The sequence below is a fragment of the Notolepis coatsorum genome, assembly GCF_963971535.1.
Source record: "Notolepis coatsorum genome assembly, contig: SCAFFOLD_686, whole genome shotgun sequence".
NCBI lineage: Eukaryota > Metazoa > Chordata > Actinopteri > Aulopiformes > Paralepididae > Notolepis > Notolepis coatsorum.
The window spans coordinates 4,722-27,500 of record NW_028170773.1 but is presented as its reverse complement, the minus strand read 5'-3'; the positions used below and the strand labels follow the sequence as shown (position 1 = coordinate 27,500).

Below are 22,779 nucleotides of genomic sequence, written 5' to 3'. Positions count from 1 at the left end.
TTTTTTCGTACCCCACGTTCTTCAGGGCGTGGCGGTGGACTGGCTATGGTTTTTAGAAAACGTTTCAACTGCCACCGTTTAGTTACAGAAATCTATTCTAGTTTTGAATTACAGTTAATCAAAGTCGGGTCTGCCAATCCTCTACTGATAGCCCTTGTATATCGTCCTCTCCGAAAATCATTACATTTATTCCTTTTCACAACTGTCTGTCTTCCTGTCACAAAATAAATAATACCTCATTACGACAAGGTGTTGCTTCTGGGCGATCTAAATGTTCATGTTTGCTGCCCCTCTAAGCCGTATGTAAAATATTTCATACAGTTGATTTAATAATCATTTAATTTTACTCAACATTATCAAAGCACCAACGCACAGACTTGGTCACAGACTAGACCTGGTCCTAACCTGCTGGTTCCTAAAAAAAAAACTACCCGGCCTTGACCCTGCCACACTCAGTAACTACAGACCCATTTCTAAACTACTTTTCCTATCTAAGATCTTGAAAAAGGTAGTCCTGTCACAAATCCATCCATACTTAGATCATAACAAACGTATTGATAAGTTCCAGTCTGGTTTCGGGGCAGCTTACAGCACTGAATCAGCACTACCGTAATTTCCGGACTATTAAGCGCACCCACTGAATAAATAAATAAATATAAGCCGCACATGTCTATAAGCCGCAGGTGCCTACCGGTACATTGAAACAAATTAACTTTACACAGGCTTTAACGAAACACGGCTTGTGACACTGAATCAGCACTGCTTAAGATCTATAATGACCTGCTGCTCACCGTTGACTCGAGCAGAAGCACGTAATAGGTCGAGTAGGGTGTCAATCATCGAACTGCGGCCATTTCAGCTTTCCAACAATGTGTTGGTTGATCTGCAAAGATGCAGCCTGAAGCCGACAGACGCGGGCAAAGTGCCGTGACGTGCGTGACGGCTCCCCGTCGGGCCAGGTGATGGATTCATCCTGATACAGGCTTAAGGCGAGACACCCCGGGTAAATAGGCAAATATAATTTTTTTTGTTGATTTTGAGATTTTGTTATATTTTGCTTCCTAAACACGTCTTCTATGAAACTAGTGACAATAAAACGTCAATAACACACATTTAGTTGTTTATTTTATTTCATTTGGCCTGATTGCATCCATAAAATGTCCACATATTTAATGGGGAATTGCCTCATTTGCATAGATAAATATAAAATTCTGAAAACTTGCAATATATTTTTTCTTAGTTGTTATGTACATAACAAACTGGGAAAGTTTCATAGTGATATCTATTCAAATTATTTGTTTGCCTATTCACCTGGGGTGTCTCGCCTTAAATAGAACTGGCACTGACATCTGACATCAAGCAGAGCATAGAACGCTGGTATAATGATGTAATGACCCTTCCTTCTTTTATAGTTTCCTTGTTATAGAACGCTGGTATTCTGACGCGATGACCCTTCCTTCTTTTATAGTTTCCTTGTTATAGAACGCTGGTATTCTGACGTGATGACCCTTCCTTCTTTTATAGTTTCCTTGTTATAGAACGCTGGTATTCTGATATGATGACCCTTCCTTCTTTTATAGTTTCCTTGTTTTAGAACGCTGGTATTCTGATATGATGACCCTTCCTTCTTTTATAGTTTCCTTGTTATAGAACGCTGGTATTCTGATATGATGACCCTTCCTTCTTTTATAGTTTCCTTGTTTTAGAACGCTGGTATTCTGATATGATGACCCTTCCTTCTTTTATGGTTTCCTTGTTATAGAACGCTGGTATTCTGACACGATGACCCTTCCTTCTTTTATAGTTTCCTTGTTATAGAATACTGGTATTCTGATATGATGACCCTTCCTTCTTTTATAGTTTCCTCGAAACACACAAGACTAATACAATATATACAATATATCAATATATCGCCACATACTGTAATGTGTGGAATTAAAAAAAGATCACAAAATATAACATTCAGTCCAGATGTATTTCCCAATAAATTACGTTTATTTGTCAACAGTTTGTTTACAGTGTAGTTACCGAGGACCATGCAGTCGAGCTCTTTAAGGCTGATTCTAATAATAGTAATAATAATATTCCACATCACAGATCACATACATAGTTTAAATAACACAGACACCAAGCGATTCTCCCTGTCATGTTACAGTGAGGTTTACATATATACAAACGCCTAGCTTTACCTTGCCTGAAAGTGAATCTTTTTTTGTCTTTTTTGTCTTTCTTCCTCTATCTTAAACACCTATCTGGGAAAGCAGTGTCTTTAACAAGAAAAAGTATAAGAAATAACATTAGAGCAAGGCACACAATTATCATCATTATTATTATTATCATTATTATTTGATTTTTTTAAGATTTCAAAACCTATTTTAACTTCTCGGATTCAGTCCTAATCCTCATCATAGGAGGAATTTTTATTTTCTAGAAAATAAGAAAAAGAAAATATCATCAGCGTAGAATAGTGTACATACACTAGTGGTAGCAATAACAATAATTGTAATTATAACACACGTAATTCATCTTCAACAGTCATCCGATATCAGCCTTACACACAACACTGCGCAGCTGTTGCCAACTTTGGTCGTGTTGCATAGATAGACCTGTGTTTCGTTTGGACTTCCTAGTTCAACCATCGCCTCACACACCTCACTGCAGAACTATAGGGTGGGAACCAAATATTTTTTGTTATCCACCAGTTACACAGCCATTGGGTGGATTCGAATATTCACCTGACTCTCTTGTTGTTTCACCAGCCACAGAAAAGTGCTAAAAAACAATGTTTTGTTTACCTGCCAAAGTGGCTGGTAGGCAGGACAATCCTCCCAAGATTTAGCAGCATTAGGCTGGTAGTCATTTCCCACCCTAGTACCTTCAATGAAACCTGTTCGGTGTTGTGCTACCCCCCCCCCCCCCATGTGATTAGAAGTGTGAGAGCTTAACATTCTAATGGTGATGTCACAACTGCGATTGGACATTGAAAGCTATAGGGTGGTAGGAATTTTGAGGGGGAAATTCCCAGAAAACACACACACACCTGAAAGGGTTTTTTAATACACTTTGCTTGTGTTGCTGAATAAATTATGACCATAACTTTCACACACAAGCAGTATGGGGGGTTGAACGGGTGCTGTAGTGCCAGCTGAGAGGAAGTGGGTATACCTTAACCCCACCACCCTATGTATTAGAGTAGTATTTATGTTTTGAGTGGTGTTAGGTGAGTATACTGCAATCTTATCATGCTGTATATTCCGATGCTGATTTGGTTGATGGGTGAGTTGAGCCTACTCTAAATCCCCATGAAAAAGAGGTCGGTAACAGTTCACATCCTTGCCTGTACCCTCCGGTACTGCCTTGAACCCGTTTAATAACACATTCTCTTCCACATTTTCCTCATCAGTATAAATACTGTGTATGTTGACATCTTTTTTACTGCTCATATCTGTTACTCTTTATTTCTTTGTGTTGTTTATAATGAAGTCCCATCACTTCCAGTTGCACAATAGTAACTTCTAGGAACTGAAGCACTGTGATGTGCCGTGAACATCTTCGGGTAGTTTATGGAGACTCAAGACGGTGATTGGACTCAAAACAGCAGACGTTGCCATCAGAGATTCTCTTGAAGTCATGCACCAATAATTTCAGGCTAAAAAAGTACGATACAATGTTCTGACAGAATCGACTGGAAGGAAATCATGAGAACAGCAGCTTTCCTATACGGAGCTGGACCAGGTCACATACATAGATTATAATCAACATGGTAACCATCTCCTGATAGAGGTCCCTCATCCTGCATCTGTCCTGCGTTAGTATTACAGTGTTATATATGGTAGAAGTCATCCATCCTGCATTAGTACTACAGTGGTAGCCATGGTAGAAGTCATCCATCCTGCATTAGTACTACAGTGGTAGCCATGGTAGAAGTAATCCATCCTGCATTAGTACTACAGTGGTAGTCATGGTAGAAGTCATCCATCCTGCATTAGTACTACAGTGGTAGCCATGGTAGAAGTCATCCATCCTGCATTAGTACTACAGTGGTAGCCATGGTAGAAGTAATCTATCCTGCATTAGTACTACAGTGGTAGCCATGGTAGAAGTCATCCATCCTGCATTAGTACTATAGTGGTAGCCATGGTAGAAGTCATCCATCCTGCATTAGTACAACAATGGTACTCATGGATAAGTCATCTATCCTGCATTAGTACTACAGTGGTAGCCATGGTAGAAGTCATCCATCCTGCATTAGTACTATAGTGATAGCCATGGTAGAAGTCATCCATCCTGCATTAGTACTACAGTGGTAGTCATGGTAGAAGTCCTCCATCCTGCATTAGTACTACAGTGGTGGCCATGGTAGAAGTCATCTATCCTGCATTAGTACTACAGTGGTAGCCATGGTAGAAGTCCTCCATCCTGCATTAGTACTACAGTGGTAGCCATGGTAGAAGTCCTCTATCCTGCATTAGTACTACAGTGGTAGCCATGGTAGAAGTCATCCATCCTGCATTAGTACTACACTGGTAGTCATGGTAGAAGTCCTCTATCCTGCATTAGTACTACAGTGGTAGCCATGGTAGAAGTCATCCATCCTGCATTAGTACTACAGTGGTAGTCATGGTAGAAGTCCTCTATCCTGCATTAGTACTACAGTGGTAGCCATGGTAGAAGTCATCCATCCTGCATTAGTACTACAGTGGTAGCCATGGTAGAAGTCATCCATCCTGCATTAGTACTACATCAATACTGCAGTGAGGCAGTGATACACAGGGCAACGTTGTGGTAAACTGGGATGGGATCTAGACACTATAGATGATGCTGTGGGCGCTAGACACTATAGATGATGCTGTGGGCGCTAGACACTATAGATGATGCTGTGGGCGCTAGACACTATATAGATGATGCTGTGGGCGCTAGACACTATAGATGATGCTGTGGGATCTAGACACTATAGATGATGCTGTGGGCGCTAGACACTATATAGATGATGGGACCGCAATGTAAATAAGTCTAAGGACTTTCTTGCGCTATCCTGATATATTTGTATACAGTATGCACCTGTGTATTGTATTTTATTATGTCAAATAAAATCAATCAATCAACCATGTTGGGATGGGCTCTAGACACTATAGAGGATGGGACAGGTTAGACACTATATTTAAATACAGCCTATGCACAGGTGATATAGCCTCCTTCAAACGTTTAGTCTTCGAGACGTGCGGTGCAAACCGTCCTTCTAGACTCTGACAGGCGTCAATGCTATCAGCGCTGGGAGCAGCACAGCATTGCTGCTTTAACCCTTTCACTACCACACTACAGAAGGTTAAACACACAGGATATTATGACCTCATCGTAAAGAAGAAACACACCAGGGTTAATTTTGTTGCCCCAAAAAAAAACTGCCAGGTGTATCACCGCACAGGAAACGGCATATTTAAGCTTTGTGCATCAAAGAGACAAGTCTGTTGGATGCCTCAATATACCATCCCAATCCTAGCAGTGAACTTAGCCCACTAACAGCCACATGGCCTGGCTGCTGTCTGAAGGGTGGGTCTAGTGTTTAGGGCCTAGCACTGAGAGGTAACGCTAGCATGTGGCTGCCACTGGCAAATTCCAACCAAACATTCAGATATGGCAAAACGTCCCTCACTGACACAACCACAAATCGGTAGTGACTGAGATCAATCATCTACTGGCCGACACATCATAGAAAATAAATGGACTGGCTTCTCAGGTTGCTTGAGGCGTGGAGCGCGCGTTAAGATCGGTTTCACATGAATCGATGAACCACAGTGAGTCAGTGGGCTTCCAGAGATAACGGCGGCGGCAGGCTGCGGTGGAGCCCGGGATAGAGGCCTCCGCTGTGGGCCGGGTGAGAGGTGAGAGACCCCCTTACAGCTCCATCCTGGAGGTCAGTCCTCCTGCGATACCACCGGAGAGTCTCTGCGTGGGGGAGAGAGAGAGAGAGAGAGGGAGAGAGGGAGAGAGAGAGAGAGAGAGAGAGAGGGAGAGAGAGAGAGAGAGAGAGAGAGAGAGAGAGAGAGAGAGAGAGAGAGAGAGAGAGAGAGAGAGAGAGAGAGAGAGAGAGAGAGAGAGAGAGAGGGGGGGGGGAAAGAGAGAGAGAGAGCGGAGGGGATTGTAAGGCACAAAGTCAAATACATAAAGTGAGACTAGACATTTTTGCATTATAATTTTATATTACATTTGATACTGTTGATATTATACTGTACTCTCCTCTATTGTACTGTATTACTCTATTCTGCTCTATTGTATTGTATTACTCTACTCTATTGTATTACTCTACTATATTGTATTACTCTAATCTACTCCACTCTATAAAACAACAGATGATATCTAAGTTATGTTGCTCTGCTCTCTATAGAACAACAGATGATATCTAAGTTATGTTGCTCTGCTCTCTATAAAACAACAGATGATATCTAAGTTATGTTTCTCTCCTCTCTATAAAACAACAGATGATATCTAAGGTGTGTTTCTCTCCTCTATAAAACAACAGATGATATCTAAGGTGTGTTTCTCTGCTCTCTATAAAACAACAGATGATATCTAAGGTGTGTTTCTCTGCTCTCTATAAAACAACAGATGATATCTAAGTTATGTTTCTCTGCTCTCTATAAAACAACAGATGATATCTAAGGTATGTTTCTCTCCTCTCTATAAAACAACAGATGATATCTAAGGTGTGTTTCTCTGCTCTATAAAACAACAGATGATATCTAAGGTGTGTTTCTCTCCTGTGTGTATTTCTGTCTGGGTCACACAAGCACATCATGACCTGCATTCATGATTGCTTTAATTGCACCTGCATGCGCGTGCGTGCGTGCGTGCGTGCGCGCGCGCGTGTGTGTGTGTGTGTGTGTGTGTGTGTGTGTGTGTGTGTGTGTGTGTCTGAACAGGTGGGCTAGACTAGGGCTCGCCACGGGGGTCAGTGCCAGCTGTACTCTCACTGAGATGTGTGTGTGTGTGTGTGTGTGTGTGTGTGTGTGTGTGTGTGTGTGTGTGTGTGTGTGTGTGTGTGTGTGTGTGTGTGTGTGTGTGTGTGTGTGTGTGTGTGTGTGTGTGTGTGTGTGTGTGTGTCTGTGTGTGTGTGTTGGGCCTGGCTGTCTGACCCACAGCTGGTCTGCTGTCTACTACTGCAGCTCATATGCCCTGCCCTGAGGTAGGTGTGTGTCTGTGTTTGTGTGTGTGGGTGTGTGTGTGTGTGTGTGTGTGTGTGTGTGTGTGTGTGTGTGTGTGTGTGTGTGTGTGTGTGTGTGTGTGTGTGTGTGTGTGTGTGTGTGTGTGTGTGTGTGTGTGTGTGTGTGTGCAGCAGGTTGCACTTAGCCCCAGGGGCGCCCATAGGGGGTCCGCACATCATGGTACACAACACACACACGCACACACACACACACACACACACACACACACACACACACACACACACACACACACACACACACACACACACACACACACACACACACACACACACACACACACACACACACACACACACACACACACACACACACACACACACACACACACACACACACACCATGTTTCTTTGACTTTATCTCCCTCTCTCTCTCTCTCTCTCTCTCTCTCTCTCTCTCTCTCTCTCTCTCTCTCTCTCTCTCTCTCTCTCTCTCTCTCTCTCTCTCTGTCTCCTCAGTGACAAACATCTCTCTCTGGACTCAGACTTTGTATTATTATCATGTTTATTCTACTTGAAGCGAGACCCTCCTGATCAAACGGCATACGGTATAAACTGTGTATGATTTCAGAGGAAGGCGCCTGTGTGATCAGTGTGAGGAGGAGTGGACTATGGAGACGATATCTGACCGGCCGTGGCAGGTTTGGACTCTGAAAAATAAACAACTTTCGTTGGTTTAATAGAGTTATTGTTTTGTCATGTGTTTGTTTATTTATTGTTTATTATTTTATCAACTGGTCACTCCCTTCACACCCATCGTGACATTCACTGGTGTCCTCTCATTTACACTGTACTGTAACACCTGGTCCTCATTCCACATCTAGTCAAAAACAATAACTACTGTGGGTCTGGAGAGGGTGTAGACTACCACATGTCTCCTCTGTCTGTCTGGGGAGGGTGTGTAGACTACCACATGTATCCTCGGTCAGTCTGGGGAGGGTGTAGACTACCACATGTCTCCTCTGTCGGTCTGGGGAGGGTGTAGACTACCACATGTCTCCTCTGTCGGTCTGGGGAGGGTGTAGACTACCACATGCCTCCTCTGTCGGTCTGGAGAGGGTATAGACTACCACATGTCTCCTCTGTCTGTCTGGGGAGGGTGTAGACTACCACATGTCTCCTCTGTTGGTCTGGGGAGGGTGTAGACTACCACATGTCTCCTCTGTCTGTCTGGGGAGGGTGTAGACTACCACATGTCTCCTCTGTTGGTCTGGGGAGGGTGTAGACTACCACATGTCTCCTCTGTTGGTCTGGGGAGGGTGTAGACTACCATATGTCTCCTCTGTTGGTCTGGGGAGGGTGTAGACTACCACATGTCTCCTCTGTTGGTCTGGGGAGGGTGTAGACTATACCACATGCCTCCTCTGTCTGTCTGGGGAGGGTGTAGACTACCACATGTCTCTTCTGTCTGTCTGGGGAGGGTGTAGACTACCACATGTCTCTTCTGTCGGTCTGGGGAGGGTGTAGACTACCACATGCCTCCTCTGTCGGTCTGGAGAGGGTATAGACTACCACATGTCTCCTCTGTCAGTCTGGGGAGGGTGTAGACTACCACATGTCTCCTCTGTCGGTCTGGAGAGGGTGTAGACTACCACATGCCTCCTCTGTCAGTCTGGGGAGGGTGTAGACTACCACATGTCTCCTCTGTCGGTCTGGGGAGGGTGTAGACTACCACATGTCTCCTCTGTCGGTCTGGGGAGAGTGTAGACTACCACATGCCTCCTCTGTCGGTCTGGGGAGGGTGTAGACTACCACATGCCTCCTCTGTCGGTCTGGAGAGGGTGTAGACTACCAAATGCCTCCTCCGTCAGTCTGGGGAGGGTGTAGACTACCACATGTCTCCTCTGTCGGTCTGGGGAGGGTGTAGACTACCACATGTCTCCTCTGTCAGTCTGGGGAGGGTGTAGACCACATGTCTCCTCTGTCGGTCTGGGGAGGGTATAGACTACCACATGTCTCCTCTGTCAGTCTGGGAGGGTATAGACTACCACATGTCTCCTCTGTCGGTCTGGGAGGGTATAGACTACCACATGCCTCCTCTGATGGTCTGGGGAGGGTGTCACACGTCTCCTCTGTCGGTCTGGGGAGGGTGTAGGCTACAACATGTCTCCTCTGTCGGTCTGGGGAGGGTGTAGACTACCACATGTCTCCTCTGTCAGTCTGGGAGGGTATAGACTACCACATGCCTCCTCTGATGGTCTGGGGAGGGTGTCACACGTCTCCTCTGTCGGTCTGGGGAGGGTGTAGGCTACAACATGTCTCCTCTGTCGGTCTGGGGAGGGTGTAGACTACCACATGTCTCCTCTGTCGGTCTGGGAGGGTATAGACTACCACATGCCTCCTCTGATGGTCTGGGGAGGGTGTCACACGTCTCCTCTGTCGGTCTGGGGAGGGTGTAGGCTACAACATGTCTCCTCTGTCGGTCTGGGGAGGGTGTAGACTACCACATGTCTCCTCTGTCGGTCTGGGGAGGGTGTAGACTACCACATGTCTCCTCTGTCGGTCTGGGGAGGGTGTAGACTACCACATGTCTCCTCTGTCGGTCTGGGGAGGGTGTAGACTACCACATGCCTCCTCTGCCTCCTCTGTCGGTCTGGGGAGGGTATAGACTACCACTCCAATACATGTGGAGTCGCCAGCCGTCTTTTCACCTGCTAGCGAGGAGTTTCACTGGGAGAACGTAATGCGTACAGAGGTTCACCATATCTCCCCCAGATCCTTTCCCCGCTGAACCAGATGCCCTGACTGAGTCACTATTGCAACGACCAGGACCCAGAGGGACGACTGACCATGCCGGAGGTACCGCTGCCAGAAGTTAGCGCTTAGATCTCTACACTACCCAGACGGCAGTGTAAATAACACTTTTAATGACTTGCTTGGTGAAATAAAGATGAAATACAATTCAAATAAATGTGTTTGTTTTCTTATTTATTTAATTACTGACTTTATTTAGTCAGAAAGCTAAGTCAAGAACTAGTTATTATTTACAGTGATTTCTCAATGATGTAACGGCACATCTAGCGTTTATTTCACTATTCTATCGACCTCTGATATGTGCCTACGTGTCCCTGCTTGTGTGTGTTTGTGTGTATATACCAGATACATGGGTGTGTACTGTGTGTGTGTGTGTGTGCGTGTGTGTGTGTGTGTGCGTGTCTGTGTGTGTGCGTGTGTGTGCGTGTGTGTGTGTGTGTGTGTGTGTGTGTGTGTGTGTGTGTGTGTGTGTGTGTGTGTGTGTGTGTGTGTGTGTGTGTGTGTGTGTTAAACCTACCTTGGTCATCCCTGTCCTTGAGGTGGGCAGTCTTTCAGAGGCTTGGCTCCGCCCCTGGGCAGTCCTGGTTACTTGACGGACAGCTGCCTGGGGGGGTTTAGTGACCTTTCAGGAGAGAGAGAGAGAGAGAGAGAGAGGGAGAGAGAGAGAGAGAGAGAGAGAGAGAGAGAGAGAGAGAGAGAGAGAGAGAGAGAGAGAGAGAGAGACGTTACAACACACCCAAATACAACCCAAATACATGTGGATAGTGGGGAATAGAGGGAGAGAGATACTAAAAAAAGTGGGGCGAGAGACAGAACCAGAGAGAGAGAGAGAGAGAGAGAGAGAGACAGATAGAATGAATGAAACTAACAAACAAGAAAACAAATAAAAAATACAATATTGAACAGCGGAATATGTTTGTCTTGTGCAGTCTGTCCTAATCAGCTTGTGTTCCTTCTCTCTCTCTCTCTCTCTCTCTCTCTCTCTCTCTCTCTCTCTCTCTCTCTCTCTCTCTCTCTCTCTCTCTCTCTCACACACACACGATGACACAGGGATCCCAACCAGAGGAAAGTGAACATTATTAACATGACTGTCTCCACCTCTTCTGCTCTTTCTCTCTCTCTTTCCTTCACATCCTCTTAATTGGTCTCAGGACTAATTGCTTTGTAAAGGATTGTGTATCTATTACCCTCTCCCTATAACATCTACAATCATTACACACACGCGCGCACACGCACGCACACACACACACACACACACACACACACACACACACACACACACACACACACACACACACACACACACACACACACACACACACACACACACACACACACACACACACACACACACACACACACACACACACACACACACACACACACACACACACACACACACGCACGCACACACACACACACACACACGAGTGAAGATAGATCACACATTCTTGTGAGAACACTTGGTCCACTTGAGATAGTAATAACATAGAACATATATACATGCACACACACACCCACACATTGATTATCTATTCCATGTTAATCATGATCATGATCAGTGGAAGGGCGTGGTGGTTATTTAGAACGGGAGGTCACTGGATAATTCTAAGGCGTGGCCCCCTCCCTCTGATAGAAATATAGTTTTCCTCGACCCGCCCCCCCCCCCATAAAATAAGTAAGGGATAATGTATAGCTACGAGGTCATTGTCGCAAAATAATTGACCGACACGGAGTTTAAAATACCGAGGCGCAGCGCCGAGGTGTTTTAAACGTCAGTGAAGGTCAATTATTTTGCGACAATGATCGAGTATAGCTATACATTATCCCGCTTATTACATGGCTAACTTACTAACAATATACCTAATTCATCGACAAGACTAGATCAAGACGCAGTTGTTCTGTGGCTCTGTCAGCCCAAATAAAGTGATTATTATTATCGGCAGTCGGCAGGTCTCTGGTCTGATTGCATGACTGAGTGCAGCTGTGCATATGCTGAGCTGCACTGAGGCAGTGTGTCAGTGGGGCTTGATTGCGAACAGCTGCGCACAGCGGCCATTATTGTCCCACAGCGGTCATTATTGTGTGATAACGGACCTCTGACGCGCGCTATTGACCAATCACAAGCAAGCATTTCGGCGAATGTGAAAACGCCATGTAATAATGATAGATAACAGTATAATATTTAAAACAGCTAATTAGTATAGGATAGAATAGAAATACTTTATTCACCCCCTGAGGGAAATTTGGCCGATTCCGTCCCATCGTTTTTTCCACCGATCCATTTCTGTGCCAGCCCCCCCGCTGTGACACACGGTGGAATCATTCTGTGGAACTATTCCATGTGGTGATGTGTTCCTCCAACGCTTCCAGGATCCTCCTATGTTCTGTGTTAGTAAACTCGTACACGGTCTCTAACCCCCACCCCCCCCCCCCCCGTCCAATCTGACACGGGAATACTGCTCCATTCTGTCTTTGAAATGTTATTCCCCTTCTATATACGGTCAATTTGATCTGAATCTGTGAACGTTTAGTGTCTCCCATGAACAAAACAAAGAGCTCGTTCCAGTGGTCCTGCCAGACGTGGCATTAATAATCTCTTACATGGACTGTGTCTGGATATGATTTAGCCAGATTACATTACAGATTACGTTTTACACTTACAATATCTGTGTTTCACTACACATATGAGTGCATGCTTACCAACTGTTTGGCCTGTTTTATTGCAACACTACTATCACCAACATCTAAGAAGGGAGATCCCCCCTTGAACGGCCCTTCTAATGTTTCTCTCCTCCACACTGCCTGTGGTGCTTTTTTACCTATTGCTAGGTTTTAGTGAGTTTTTCCTTACCTTCGCGTGGGGTACGTCTGGGAGTGTTGGCATTTATTTATTTTGCATTTTTTGTACTTTATGGTGTTTTTGTTGATTTATTGTGATGTTGATTGATTGATTGATTGATTGATTGATTGAAAACTTTATTAACAGATTGCAGAATGGGTACAATACAGTACAGCTCAATACACACAATTGTTAAGGGGATGCAGACCAGAGAAAGACTTTCGTCTTGTTTACATCAGGGTCCCCCATTTTCAATTAATCAATTCATGTTTCTTCTTGACTTGTTTAAAGGAGACGTGTCCGGCCCATGGGGACATTAACGTGTGTTGTCGGGCCTTATATATACATTTTATTTGAATTTGATTTGATTTACACCTGTTTTTAATGTGTGTCCACATTGAGATGTGACTGCTCTTTGCTGCACAAAACGCAGATAACTGTACACATCACAGTTAATACTTGTCTCCTTCCATAAGTATCTTCTAGACAAGCCTTTGAGCAAATCGTTTTCAATAGCCTACAGCTTGCTAACTACAAATACACCAAAGCGTTTTAAAAGTGCAAAATTATGAAATAAGAAAATTCAAAAGTCTTAATACTGTCCGAATAACGTCTATACAGTGTCTCAAATTGAGCAGCGTTGCACTTGAAGTTAAAACCTTATACACGAGAGAGAAAAGGTAGAAAATACTGAAAGCGTATTTGCATAATAAACAAAAGTGAATACCGGGATTAAAAAAAGAAGATAAACAAGATAATGAATTTAATGTGAGCATCGCTGGCAGGAGTTCAAGCTCTTTGCTGATGACTCCATAATGTATTCTGACTGATGATAATTATACTGAATGCTGCTCCCTGGACCTTAACCTCTCACTGAGAACTGACAAGTCTGAAAAGCCGGTTTCCATTTACACATGAGTGAGAAGAGAGGAGAGGAGGAGAGGAGGAGAGGAGAGGAAGAGAGGAGAGGAAGAGAGGAGAGGAGAGGAGAGGAGAGGAGCAGAGAGGAGAAGAGAAGAGAAGAGAAGAGAGGAGAGGAGAGGAGAGGAGAGGAGAGGAGAGGAGAGGAGAGGAGAGGAGAGGAGAGGAGAGGAGAGGAGAGGAGAGGAGAGGAGAAACAGCCCTGTTTCCATTAGCACCTGAGAGAGAACAGATGATGAGGAGAGGAGAGGAGAGAGGAGGAGGAAGAGGAGAGAGGAGTAAGGAGAGGAGAGAGGAGTAAGGAGAGGAAAGGAGAGGAGAGGAGAAGATAGGAGGGGACAAGAGAAGACAGTATAATAGAGGAGAGGAGAGGAAAGGAGAGGAGTTAAGATGGAGAGGAGAGGAAAGGAGAGGAATGGAGAGGTGAGGAGAGGAGAGGAGAGGAGAGGAAAGGAGATGAATGGAGAGGTGAGGAGAGGAGAGGAGAGGAGGGGACAAGAGACGACAGGATAAGAGAGGAGAGGAAAGGAGAGGATGGGAAAGGAGAGGAGTTAAGATGGAGAGGAGATGAAAGTGAAGGAAGAGAAGAGAAGTAAGAGTATGTGAGAACAACACACACACGCACCCACACACGCACACACACACACACGCCACACCCTCACCATCCCATTCACATGCAGCTGTAATATCAGAGAAAGGGGTGAAGTGCAATATCAAGGCCTGTATAATGTCGCCAGATATGGGATCGGGGGTAAATTCCTGGAACACTGACCTGCTTCACTGCAGCCGCCTTCGCTTCCTCCCGCTGCTGCGAGCTGCCGGTCCGCCCTCCTCCTCCTCTCCTCCCCTTCTCCTGCCGGGCGCGCTGAGCCTCCGCCTCTCCTCTCCTCTCCTCCACCTCCTCCTCCTCCTCCTCCTCCCCTTCCCCCCCACTATCTCCGGCTCTCATCGCGGGGCAGTTAATTTTCGGATTAATACGCGCGGCGGCGGCGGCGACGGCAGTGGCGCCCGGCTCTTTTAGGAGGGGATTTGTAGCGGAGCGACGGGCACTTATCTTGGTCATTACGGGGCCAATATTGGATTCAAGCGTTTCGGTATCTGCCAAACACTCTGCGGCGACGGCGGCCGGGGGGGAGTCTATCTCGGGGACACGCTGCGGGGGATTAAGATAAGGAGGAGGCTCATTACGGCTCCGCGGCTCCGCGGTCGCACTCCTCCCGCTCCGGGCGCCCGCGGTGTCGACACCGGCTTCTCCTCGGGACATGGCGCCTTCTCCCCGCTCCCTCCTCGCGCCGTCAAAGGGCAGAGGGTCGGAGGAGGAGGAGGAGTTCTGTTTAGAACTGGGCCCCCCCCGGAGATAGGAGGAGGAGGGGACGCTGCTCTCAGGTTGGGACTCCCCTGGTCCCGGCGTGGGGCTGATCCCCTGGAAGTACGGGGAAGCCTCGCTCGGGTCGGAGTGGCCGGCCCCTTCTTGAGGAGACGGTCTGGGGCTGTACCTCCTGGGCTTCTTGGTGAGCACCATGCTGTAGCAGAGGGGCGGCCCCAGGTACACCTCCTCGGTGCACGCCTCGAAGAGCATCTCCTCGTCCGGGGAGAGGACCAGAGAGCAGGAGGAGGAGCGGGCGGCTCGGCCTCTCGCCTGGCCGTCGCCGAACAGCCTCTCGTCGGAGCCTCTCGACGCCATGCCGCCGCGGTGGTGGTTGCAGTCGAGGAGGCCGGGCGAGGACGACGCGGAGGTGGAGGTGGAGGTGGAGTAGCTCTGGTTGGCGCTGGTGAACAACACGGGGCTCGGGCTGGGGCTGGTCAGGCCCTGCGTGGGGGTGCTGTAGGAGGGGATGCTGTAGGGCGCGGGGGGGGCACTGCTGCCGCTGTCCTCGGGGCACTGCGTGACCTCGCCGCAGTCGCTGTCGTGGGACGAGAGCGACAGGTAGGAGTAGAAGTCTCCCTTGCGCAGGTGGATCGACCGGTGGGAGTGTTCCAGCACCTGTGGGCGGTGGGAGGAAAGTAACTGAGTATTTTCACTTTCAAGTACTTTACCTTTAACTACACTTTTCAGGATACTTGTACTTTCCGGGGAGTATTGTAATTTCAGAGAACTTTGTACTTTTACAATGTCAAACGAAATATTGTACTTTTTACTTTTATCTGAACCGATCAGTTACTAGTTACTTTGAAGAAAAGGATTATGCATAGAGGACGTAATCAGAGCAGCATAACTGGACCACATACCACTTTAACCTTTAATCAGAGCAGCATAACTGGACCACATACCACTTTAACCTTTCATCAGAGCAGCATAACTGGACCACATACCACTTTAACCTTTCATCAGAGCAGCATAACTGGACCACATACCACTTTAACATAATCTTTAATCAGAGCAGCATAACTGGACCACATACCACTTTAACATAACCTTTAATCAGAGCAGCATAACTGGACCACATACCACTTTAACATAACCTTTAATCAGAGCAGCATAACTGGACCATATACCACTTTAACATAATCTTTAATCAGAGCAGCATAACTGGACCACATACCACTTTAACATAATCTTTAATCAGAGCAGCATAACTGGACCACATACCACTTTAACATGACCTTTAATCAGAGCAGCGTAACTGGACCACATACCACTTTAACATGACCTTTAATCAGAGCAGCATAACTGGACCACATACCACTTTAACATAACCTTTAATGAGTGCAGCATAACTGGACCACATACCACTTTAACATAACCTTTAATCAGAGAAGCATAATTTGACTACATACCACTTTAACATGACCTTTAATGAGTGCAGCATAACTGGACCATATAACACCGGTTCAGACCTTCTAGAAATTATATAATATAAACCAAATTTTATTGCAGTGCATTCTGAATGAGTTTCACTCATCTTAGGGATAATAAATGTATTCAGTACAGAGACACTGTAAACATTATCGGTTTAAAGGTGCTATAGATACTGTAGCACTTGTATGTAGAGTAATCGTTAAAATACACCCACAGAGCTTTTAGAAAGGTGTGGATCCCAAAAAATTATTGATTATTGATTAATGAATGTATCATAAAAAAAGAAAACTGGACCAAAATGAATGTTGTTGTTTACATATTGCGTTGCATGTATCCCCTCCCTACTTCCCATGTCCCCACATGGAACGCACCTGATTGGATAAATGACATGCCGGTGCTCTCTTGTGCGACATCTAGTGGCTGCGTGTTATCTATAGCACCACCTAGTGGCTGCGTGTTATCTATAGCACCATCTAGTGGCTGCGTGTTATCTATAGCACCACCTAGTGGCTGCGTGTTATCTATAGCACCACCTAGTGGCTGCGTGTTATCTATAGCACCACCTAGTGGCTGCGTGTTATCTATAGCACCACCTAGTGGCTGCGTGTTATCTATAGCACCACCTAGTGGCTGCGTGTTATCTATAGCACCACCTAGTGGCTGCGTGTTATCTATAGTACCACCTAGTGGCTGCGTGTTATCTATAGCACCACCTAGTGGCTGCGTGTTATCTATAGCACCACCTAGTGGCTGCGTATTATCTATAGCACCATCTAGTGGCTGCGTGTTATCTATAGCACCATCTAGTGGGGCTGCGTGTTATCTATAGCACCATCTAGTGGCTGCGTGTTATCTATAGCACCATCTAGTGGGGCTGCGTGTTATCTATAGCACCTTTAAGTAAGAGAACACAAAGTGCACGGTACCTTGTCTCTGATGTGTGCCAGCGAGGAGGGGCCTTTGTTGTCCGGACCCCGGTTCTGGTCATCCGCCTGGCTCCGGTTCTCCTTGCTCCTCAGCGCCACCGAGGCCATGTCGATGATCTCCAGCACAAAGTCGTGCACGTTCTCCTGCTTCTTCTCCCCGCTGCGCGGGCGGAGGGACGAGGGGGAGGCCAGGTGGCCGCCCCCCCCGCAGCAGGAGGAGGAGGAGGAGTGAGACCGCTGGTGCTTTTTGGAAGCCAGGGATGATTGTTTGTTCCTCGTCTCTCTCCGGCTCTCCTCCGTGACGAACGACGAGAACGTGAAGCTCTCCTGGCTGGTGATGCCCTGACGACCTCCGACCTGGGAGAGGACAACAAGGAGGGGTCAGACTGCTAGGAGAAGACAACGAGGAGGAGTCAGACTGCTAGGAGAGGACAACGAGGAGGGGTCAGACTGCTGGGAGCAGAAAACAAGGAGGAGTCAGACTGCTAGGAACAGAAAACAAGGAGGGGTCAGACTGCTAGGAGCAGAAAACAAGGAGGAGTCAGACTGCTAGGAGCAGAAAACAAGGAGGGGTCAGACTGCTAGGAGCAGAAAACAAGGAGGGGTCAGACTGCTAGGAGCAGAAAACAAGGAGAGGTCAGACTGCTGGGAGCAGAAAACAAGGAGGAGTCAGACTGCTAGGAACAGAAAACAAGGAGAGGTCAGACTGCTAGGAGCAGAAAACAAGGAGGGGTCAGACTGCTAGGAGCAGAAAACAAGGAGGAGTCAGACTGCTAGGAGCAGAAAACAAGGAGAGGTCAGACTGTTAGGAGCAGAAAACAAGGAGAGGTCAGACTGTTAGGAGCAGAGAACAAGGAGGAGTCAGACTGCTAGGAGCAGAAAACAAGGAGGGGTCAGACTACTAGGAGCAGACAACAAGGAGAGGTCAGACTGCTAGGAGCAGAAAACAAGGAGGAGTCAGACTGCTAGGAGCAGAAAACAAGGAGGAGTCAGACTGTTAGGAGCAGAGAACAAGGAGGAGTCAGACTGTTAGGAGCAGAAAACAAGGAGGAGGGGTCAGACTGCTAGGAGCGGAAAACAAGGAGAGGTCAGACTGCTAGGAGCAAAGAACAAGGAGGAGTCAGACTGCTAGGAGCAGAAAACAAGGAGGAGTCAGACTGCTAGGAGCAGAAAACAAGGAGAGGTCAGACTGCTAGGAGCAGAAAACAAGGAGGACTCAGACTGTTAGGAGCAGAAAACAAGGAGGAGTCAGACTGCTAGGAGCAGAAAACAAGGAGGAGTCAGACTGTTAGGAGCAGAAAACAAGGAGGAGTCAGACTGCTAGGAGCAGAAAACAAGGAGGAGTCAGACTGCTAGGAGCAGAAAACAAGGAGGAGTCAGACTGTTAGGAGCAGAAAACAAGGAGGAGTCAGACTGCTAGGAGCAGAAAACAAGGAGGAGGGGTCAGATTGCTGTGTAGAAAACATTAGGACACATATCCATCATGAACAATTAGGGATGTCCGATATTATCGGCCTACCGATATTGGCATTAAAATGTAATATCGGAAATTATCTGTATCAGTTTAAATCTTTGTATTTAATTTTTTATTTCTTTTTTTATTTCTCTTTTTTTTTTACATTTATTTAACTATTATTTACCCAGGCAGGCAAGTAAGAACAAATTCTTATTTTATTTATTGTCAAAAGTATGCATAATGGTGTGTTAAATCCACGACAAGAGATATGTAATGTTAATTACCTGAAATTATTCAGTTGTTTGGGGGGGGGGGATCCCGCATATATCGGTATCGGTTGATATCGGTATCGGACATTAAGAGTTGGACAATATCGGTATATCGGATATCGGTAAAAAAGCCAATATCGAACATCCCTATGAACAACACCTTCATCAATTGAATTACCGTGTCCCTGGGCGTCCTGCCGTGCAGTGCATCGTGGGATCCGCAGTCCTCTACGGGCGAGAGGGAGGGAGAAAGGAGGGAGGAGGAGCTGTGGCAGGGCAGCTCCCCCCTCAGCTGGCCCACCAACGAGGACGCACGCTGGAAGGGGGGCGGCAGGGGGAGGGGCTCGGACGATGGGGAGGAGGCGTGCGAAACCATCCTCGACTCTGCGTCGTCGTCGGCCACCGGGTCGCCGAGCGACTCTCCCCCGGTCGTCTTGGCGAACGCGTACGACTCCCTGAACGACTCGACTCCCTTCTTGGTGAACAGACTCGACTCTTCCCTCAGCAGCTCGTCGTCCTCGTCGTCCTTCCCCCTCGTCAGCCGACTCCGATCCACGTTGCCGTTCTCCACGTCGTCCACGAAGCGGCTGATGTAGCTCCTGGTGGCGTTCCTCCGGTTCTCCTCGCGCTCCTCGTGCTCCTCGTTCTCCTTCTTCTCCGCCTCCCGCTCGCTGCGGGCCTTGTTGTTGCTGTCGTTGGTGTGGGCCTCCAGGAGCTTGAGGGCCGTGCGGCTCAGGAAGCACCTCTGCTCCTTGCTCTGGGAGGAGGAGGACGAGGAGGAGGTGGAGGAGGTGAACGAGGAGGACGTGGTGGAGGAGGAGGAGGCGGACGAGGAGGAGGAGTTGAGGGTGGTGGTGCCGCACTGCAGCTCGTCCCGGAGACCCGCCTCCGTCTTGGAGGAGGAGGAACCCGAGGAGGCGCGGGGAGGAGGAGGAGGCCGGATCCAGCTCTGAAGCTCTCGCTTCATGTACTCCAGCCCCAGCACGTAGGACCCCTCCATCTCCTCTTCGTCGTCATCGTCATCGTCGACGGAGGAGTCGCCGCTCAGACGCTCCTCCTCCTCCTCCTCCTCCTCCTCCTCCTCCTCTTCCTCCCCATCTTCCCGCCCGCCGCCCAGCTCCTCCTCGGTCAGCGTGAGCGTGGACGAGGAGAGCAGGTCGCTGTCGTCCTCGTCGTCGTCCGTGCACGCCGACGTGCACGAGACGTTCACCACCATGCTCACGCTCGTGGCGTCCGCCTCGTCCGCCGCCCCCGCCAGGCCGCCGCCCCGGTTGTTGCCCCCCCCCCCCTGATGACAGCGCTGCCTCCTGAAGGAGCACGAGTTGGCGTTCGCCGCCTGCGCCGCCGCCGCGGGATCCAGGAAGAGGTGGCGGCGGTTCTTGAGGGCGGCGAGGTCCTCCGACCCGAGGGAGGAGTCCTCGGTGCTGCTCAGCTCCGTCAGCGACGCCGTCGCGGAGCTCTCGTGGATCAGGGACGGCGGGCCCCTCCGGAACGAGGACCCGGCGACGGCCCCCGAGGAGAGGGCGGCGGCGTGCTGATGGCCCCCGAAGGACGGGGAGGCGGGGAAGCGCCTGGTCTGCGGGGAGCAGGTCCGGAGGGTCATGTCCGACACGCTGCGGGTCATCATCGCCGGGCCGGAGAGGGGGCTCTGGATGTTCTCCAGCCGCGTGAGGAGCTCCAGGGTTCTGCGGCTCAGCTCGCCCGAGGAGGAGGCTCCCTCGCTCTGCCCCGGTTCGCCCCCCTCCTCCAGCCCTCCGGCGCTCTCCCCCAGGCCAATCTCTCCCAGGCTGGCCAGGCTCCCGCCGCCGGACTCCCCGCCCCCCGCGCTGCGACACTGAGCCAGCAGGCAGCTCTCCAGGGAGGCGCTGCGATGCAGGGCGTCGCGGGACGACGACGGGAACAACTCGCCGCCCAGGGCGAGGAGCGACTCCAGGGACGAGCCCAGGGACAACAGGGGAGACGCCCGGTGGCTGAGGTGGGGGGGCGTGTCCAACCCGTGGTGACGACCTTTGAACTCACCGTCGTCGAAGGGCCGAAGGGGAGATTCCGACCGGCGAACGACGCCGGCGTCGCTGACGTCCGAGTCCGAGTGGGCGGGCGTCAGGATGCCGCGCCCGTTGACGAAGATCTCCACGGCTTCCCCTCCTCCTCTCCTCTGCTTCCTCCTCTTCTCTATCACTTTCTTCTCGTCCCTCTTTCTCCTGCTCTCGTCTTTCTTCCTCCTGCTCTCTCCGTTCTCTCTATCCTCTCTCCTTCTGCTTTCACCTGCGTTTTCCTCCTTCGTCTTCTTCTTCGTCCGCTGGTTGTTGTAGACGGCGACGGGGTCCCCGTACAGAGCCAGGTTGTTGGCCCGTTCCAGAATCCTATCGATGTCCTCGTCACACATGCCGCGCCCCTGCTCGCCGGGGGAGTCGGCGTCGGCCGTCCCCCCCGTCACTTTACCCTCTCTCTTCTTCCTCTCCCTCTCTCCCTCAACCTCCCCCTCCTCCCCCTCTCCCCGGATCTCCGTATCGCTGACGATCCCGCTCTCGCCCTCCGACCGCCGGCTGCCGCCGCTGGACACGAGGCTCCCGCTGTCTCCTCTGCCGCTGTCCCCGTCGTGGTATCCCACCGCACCGCCTCCCCCTCCTGTTCCGCCTCCCCCTCTCAGGAGCAGCCCCCCCAGGAGGTCTGGGAGGGACTCGATGGAGGAGAAGGAGGAGTCTTTACCCAGGTTCTTCAGCAGGTGCTTCCTGCCGCCGCCTGCCTTGGGTTTGAGCGAGGAGATGGGGCCGCCCCTCTGGTAGACGGGGAAGCGAGGCTGGCTGTACAGCTCCACGTTGTGGACGCTGTACACTTGGTATACGTTGTTGTTGTTGTTAGGCGGGATCGCTCGGGAGGACACCGCCGACGGCGCGGTGGTGGAGGTCCGAAGAACACGTGATCCCAGGAGCCCAGGCGGCGACGCGTCTGATGAACCCGTCCTGTTGGACAGAATCTCCCCTCCATCGCTGCCGGGGTTCATCCCATTACAGTGAGCGGTACGGCGGGTTGACATCCTGGCCGACCCGAAGCTTCCGGGTGGTTCCGTGGTGGGGAGGTTGTGCGTGAGGTCCGGCGGGGGGGTGGCGTCCTCCTGCAGCTCCGGTTCTGTGATGGTCATGTCGGTGTCGTCCCATTCCCACGAGTCGTCGAGCCCCGCCGCCGGGCCGGAGGAGAGCGGACTGATGCTGCCGCTCTGACGGAGGTCCACGAGACCCGGTTCTAGAAAGTTCCCCGGCACCTGTTAGATGAGAAATAAAACACTGAGTAAGTCGTTGGTATTGTTTATGAAGGGCATTCACCATCATGTATCACTGCATGGTACCTACTCGACTCTACTCTACTCTACTCTGCATTTTCGGTTTTCCATTACCAAAATACCTGGAACTGGGTACTTTTTGGGTTCTTTTTTAGTCCCTGCTCTGTCGAGGTTCCAAGCGGGTAGAAGTGGTACCAGAAAAGTGACGTGAAACACTGCAGACCACTGATTGGTCAGAAGAGAGAAGCGTCACACGTTGGAGCATCTGCACAAAAACAGAAAGCCGCCATCTTTACTGCCTCGCTTATGATT

The 22,779-nt window shown here is 49.1% G+C and overlaps 1 protein-coding gene across 1 annotated transcript in view; it reads right to left on the bottom strand.

Annotated features, from left to right (window-relative positions):
* LOC311248428 (A-kinase anchor protein 6-like) overlaps positions 1-22,449 on the bottom strand; it is a gene marked incomplete at both ends in the record, with an annotated part of 40,952 nt that extends 18,503 nt beyond the window's left edge. The window contains 4 exons of the mRNA XM_084339306.1: positions 14,719-15,720; positions 17,463-17,819; positions 19,366-21,582; positions 21,664-22,449. Coding sequence (XP_084195432.1) covers positions 14,719-15,720; positions 17,463-17,819; positions 19,366-21,582; positions 21,664-22,449 — 4,362 coding nt within the window. The remainder of the gene's footprint in view (positions 1-14,718; positions 15,721-17,462; positions 17,820-19,365; positions 21,583-21,663) is intronic.
* Between the last annotated feature and the right edge of the window lie 330 nt (positions 22,450-22,779).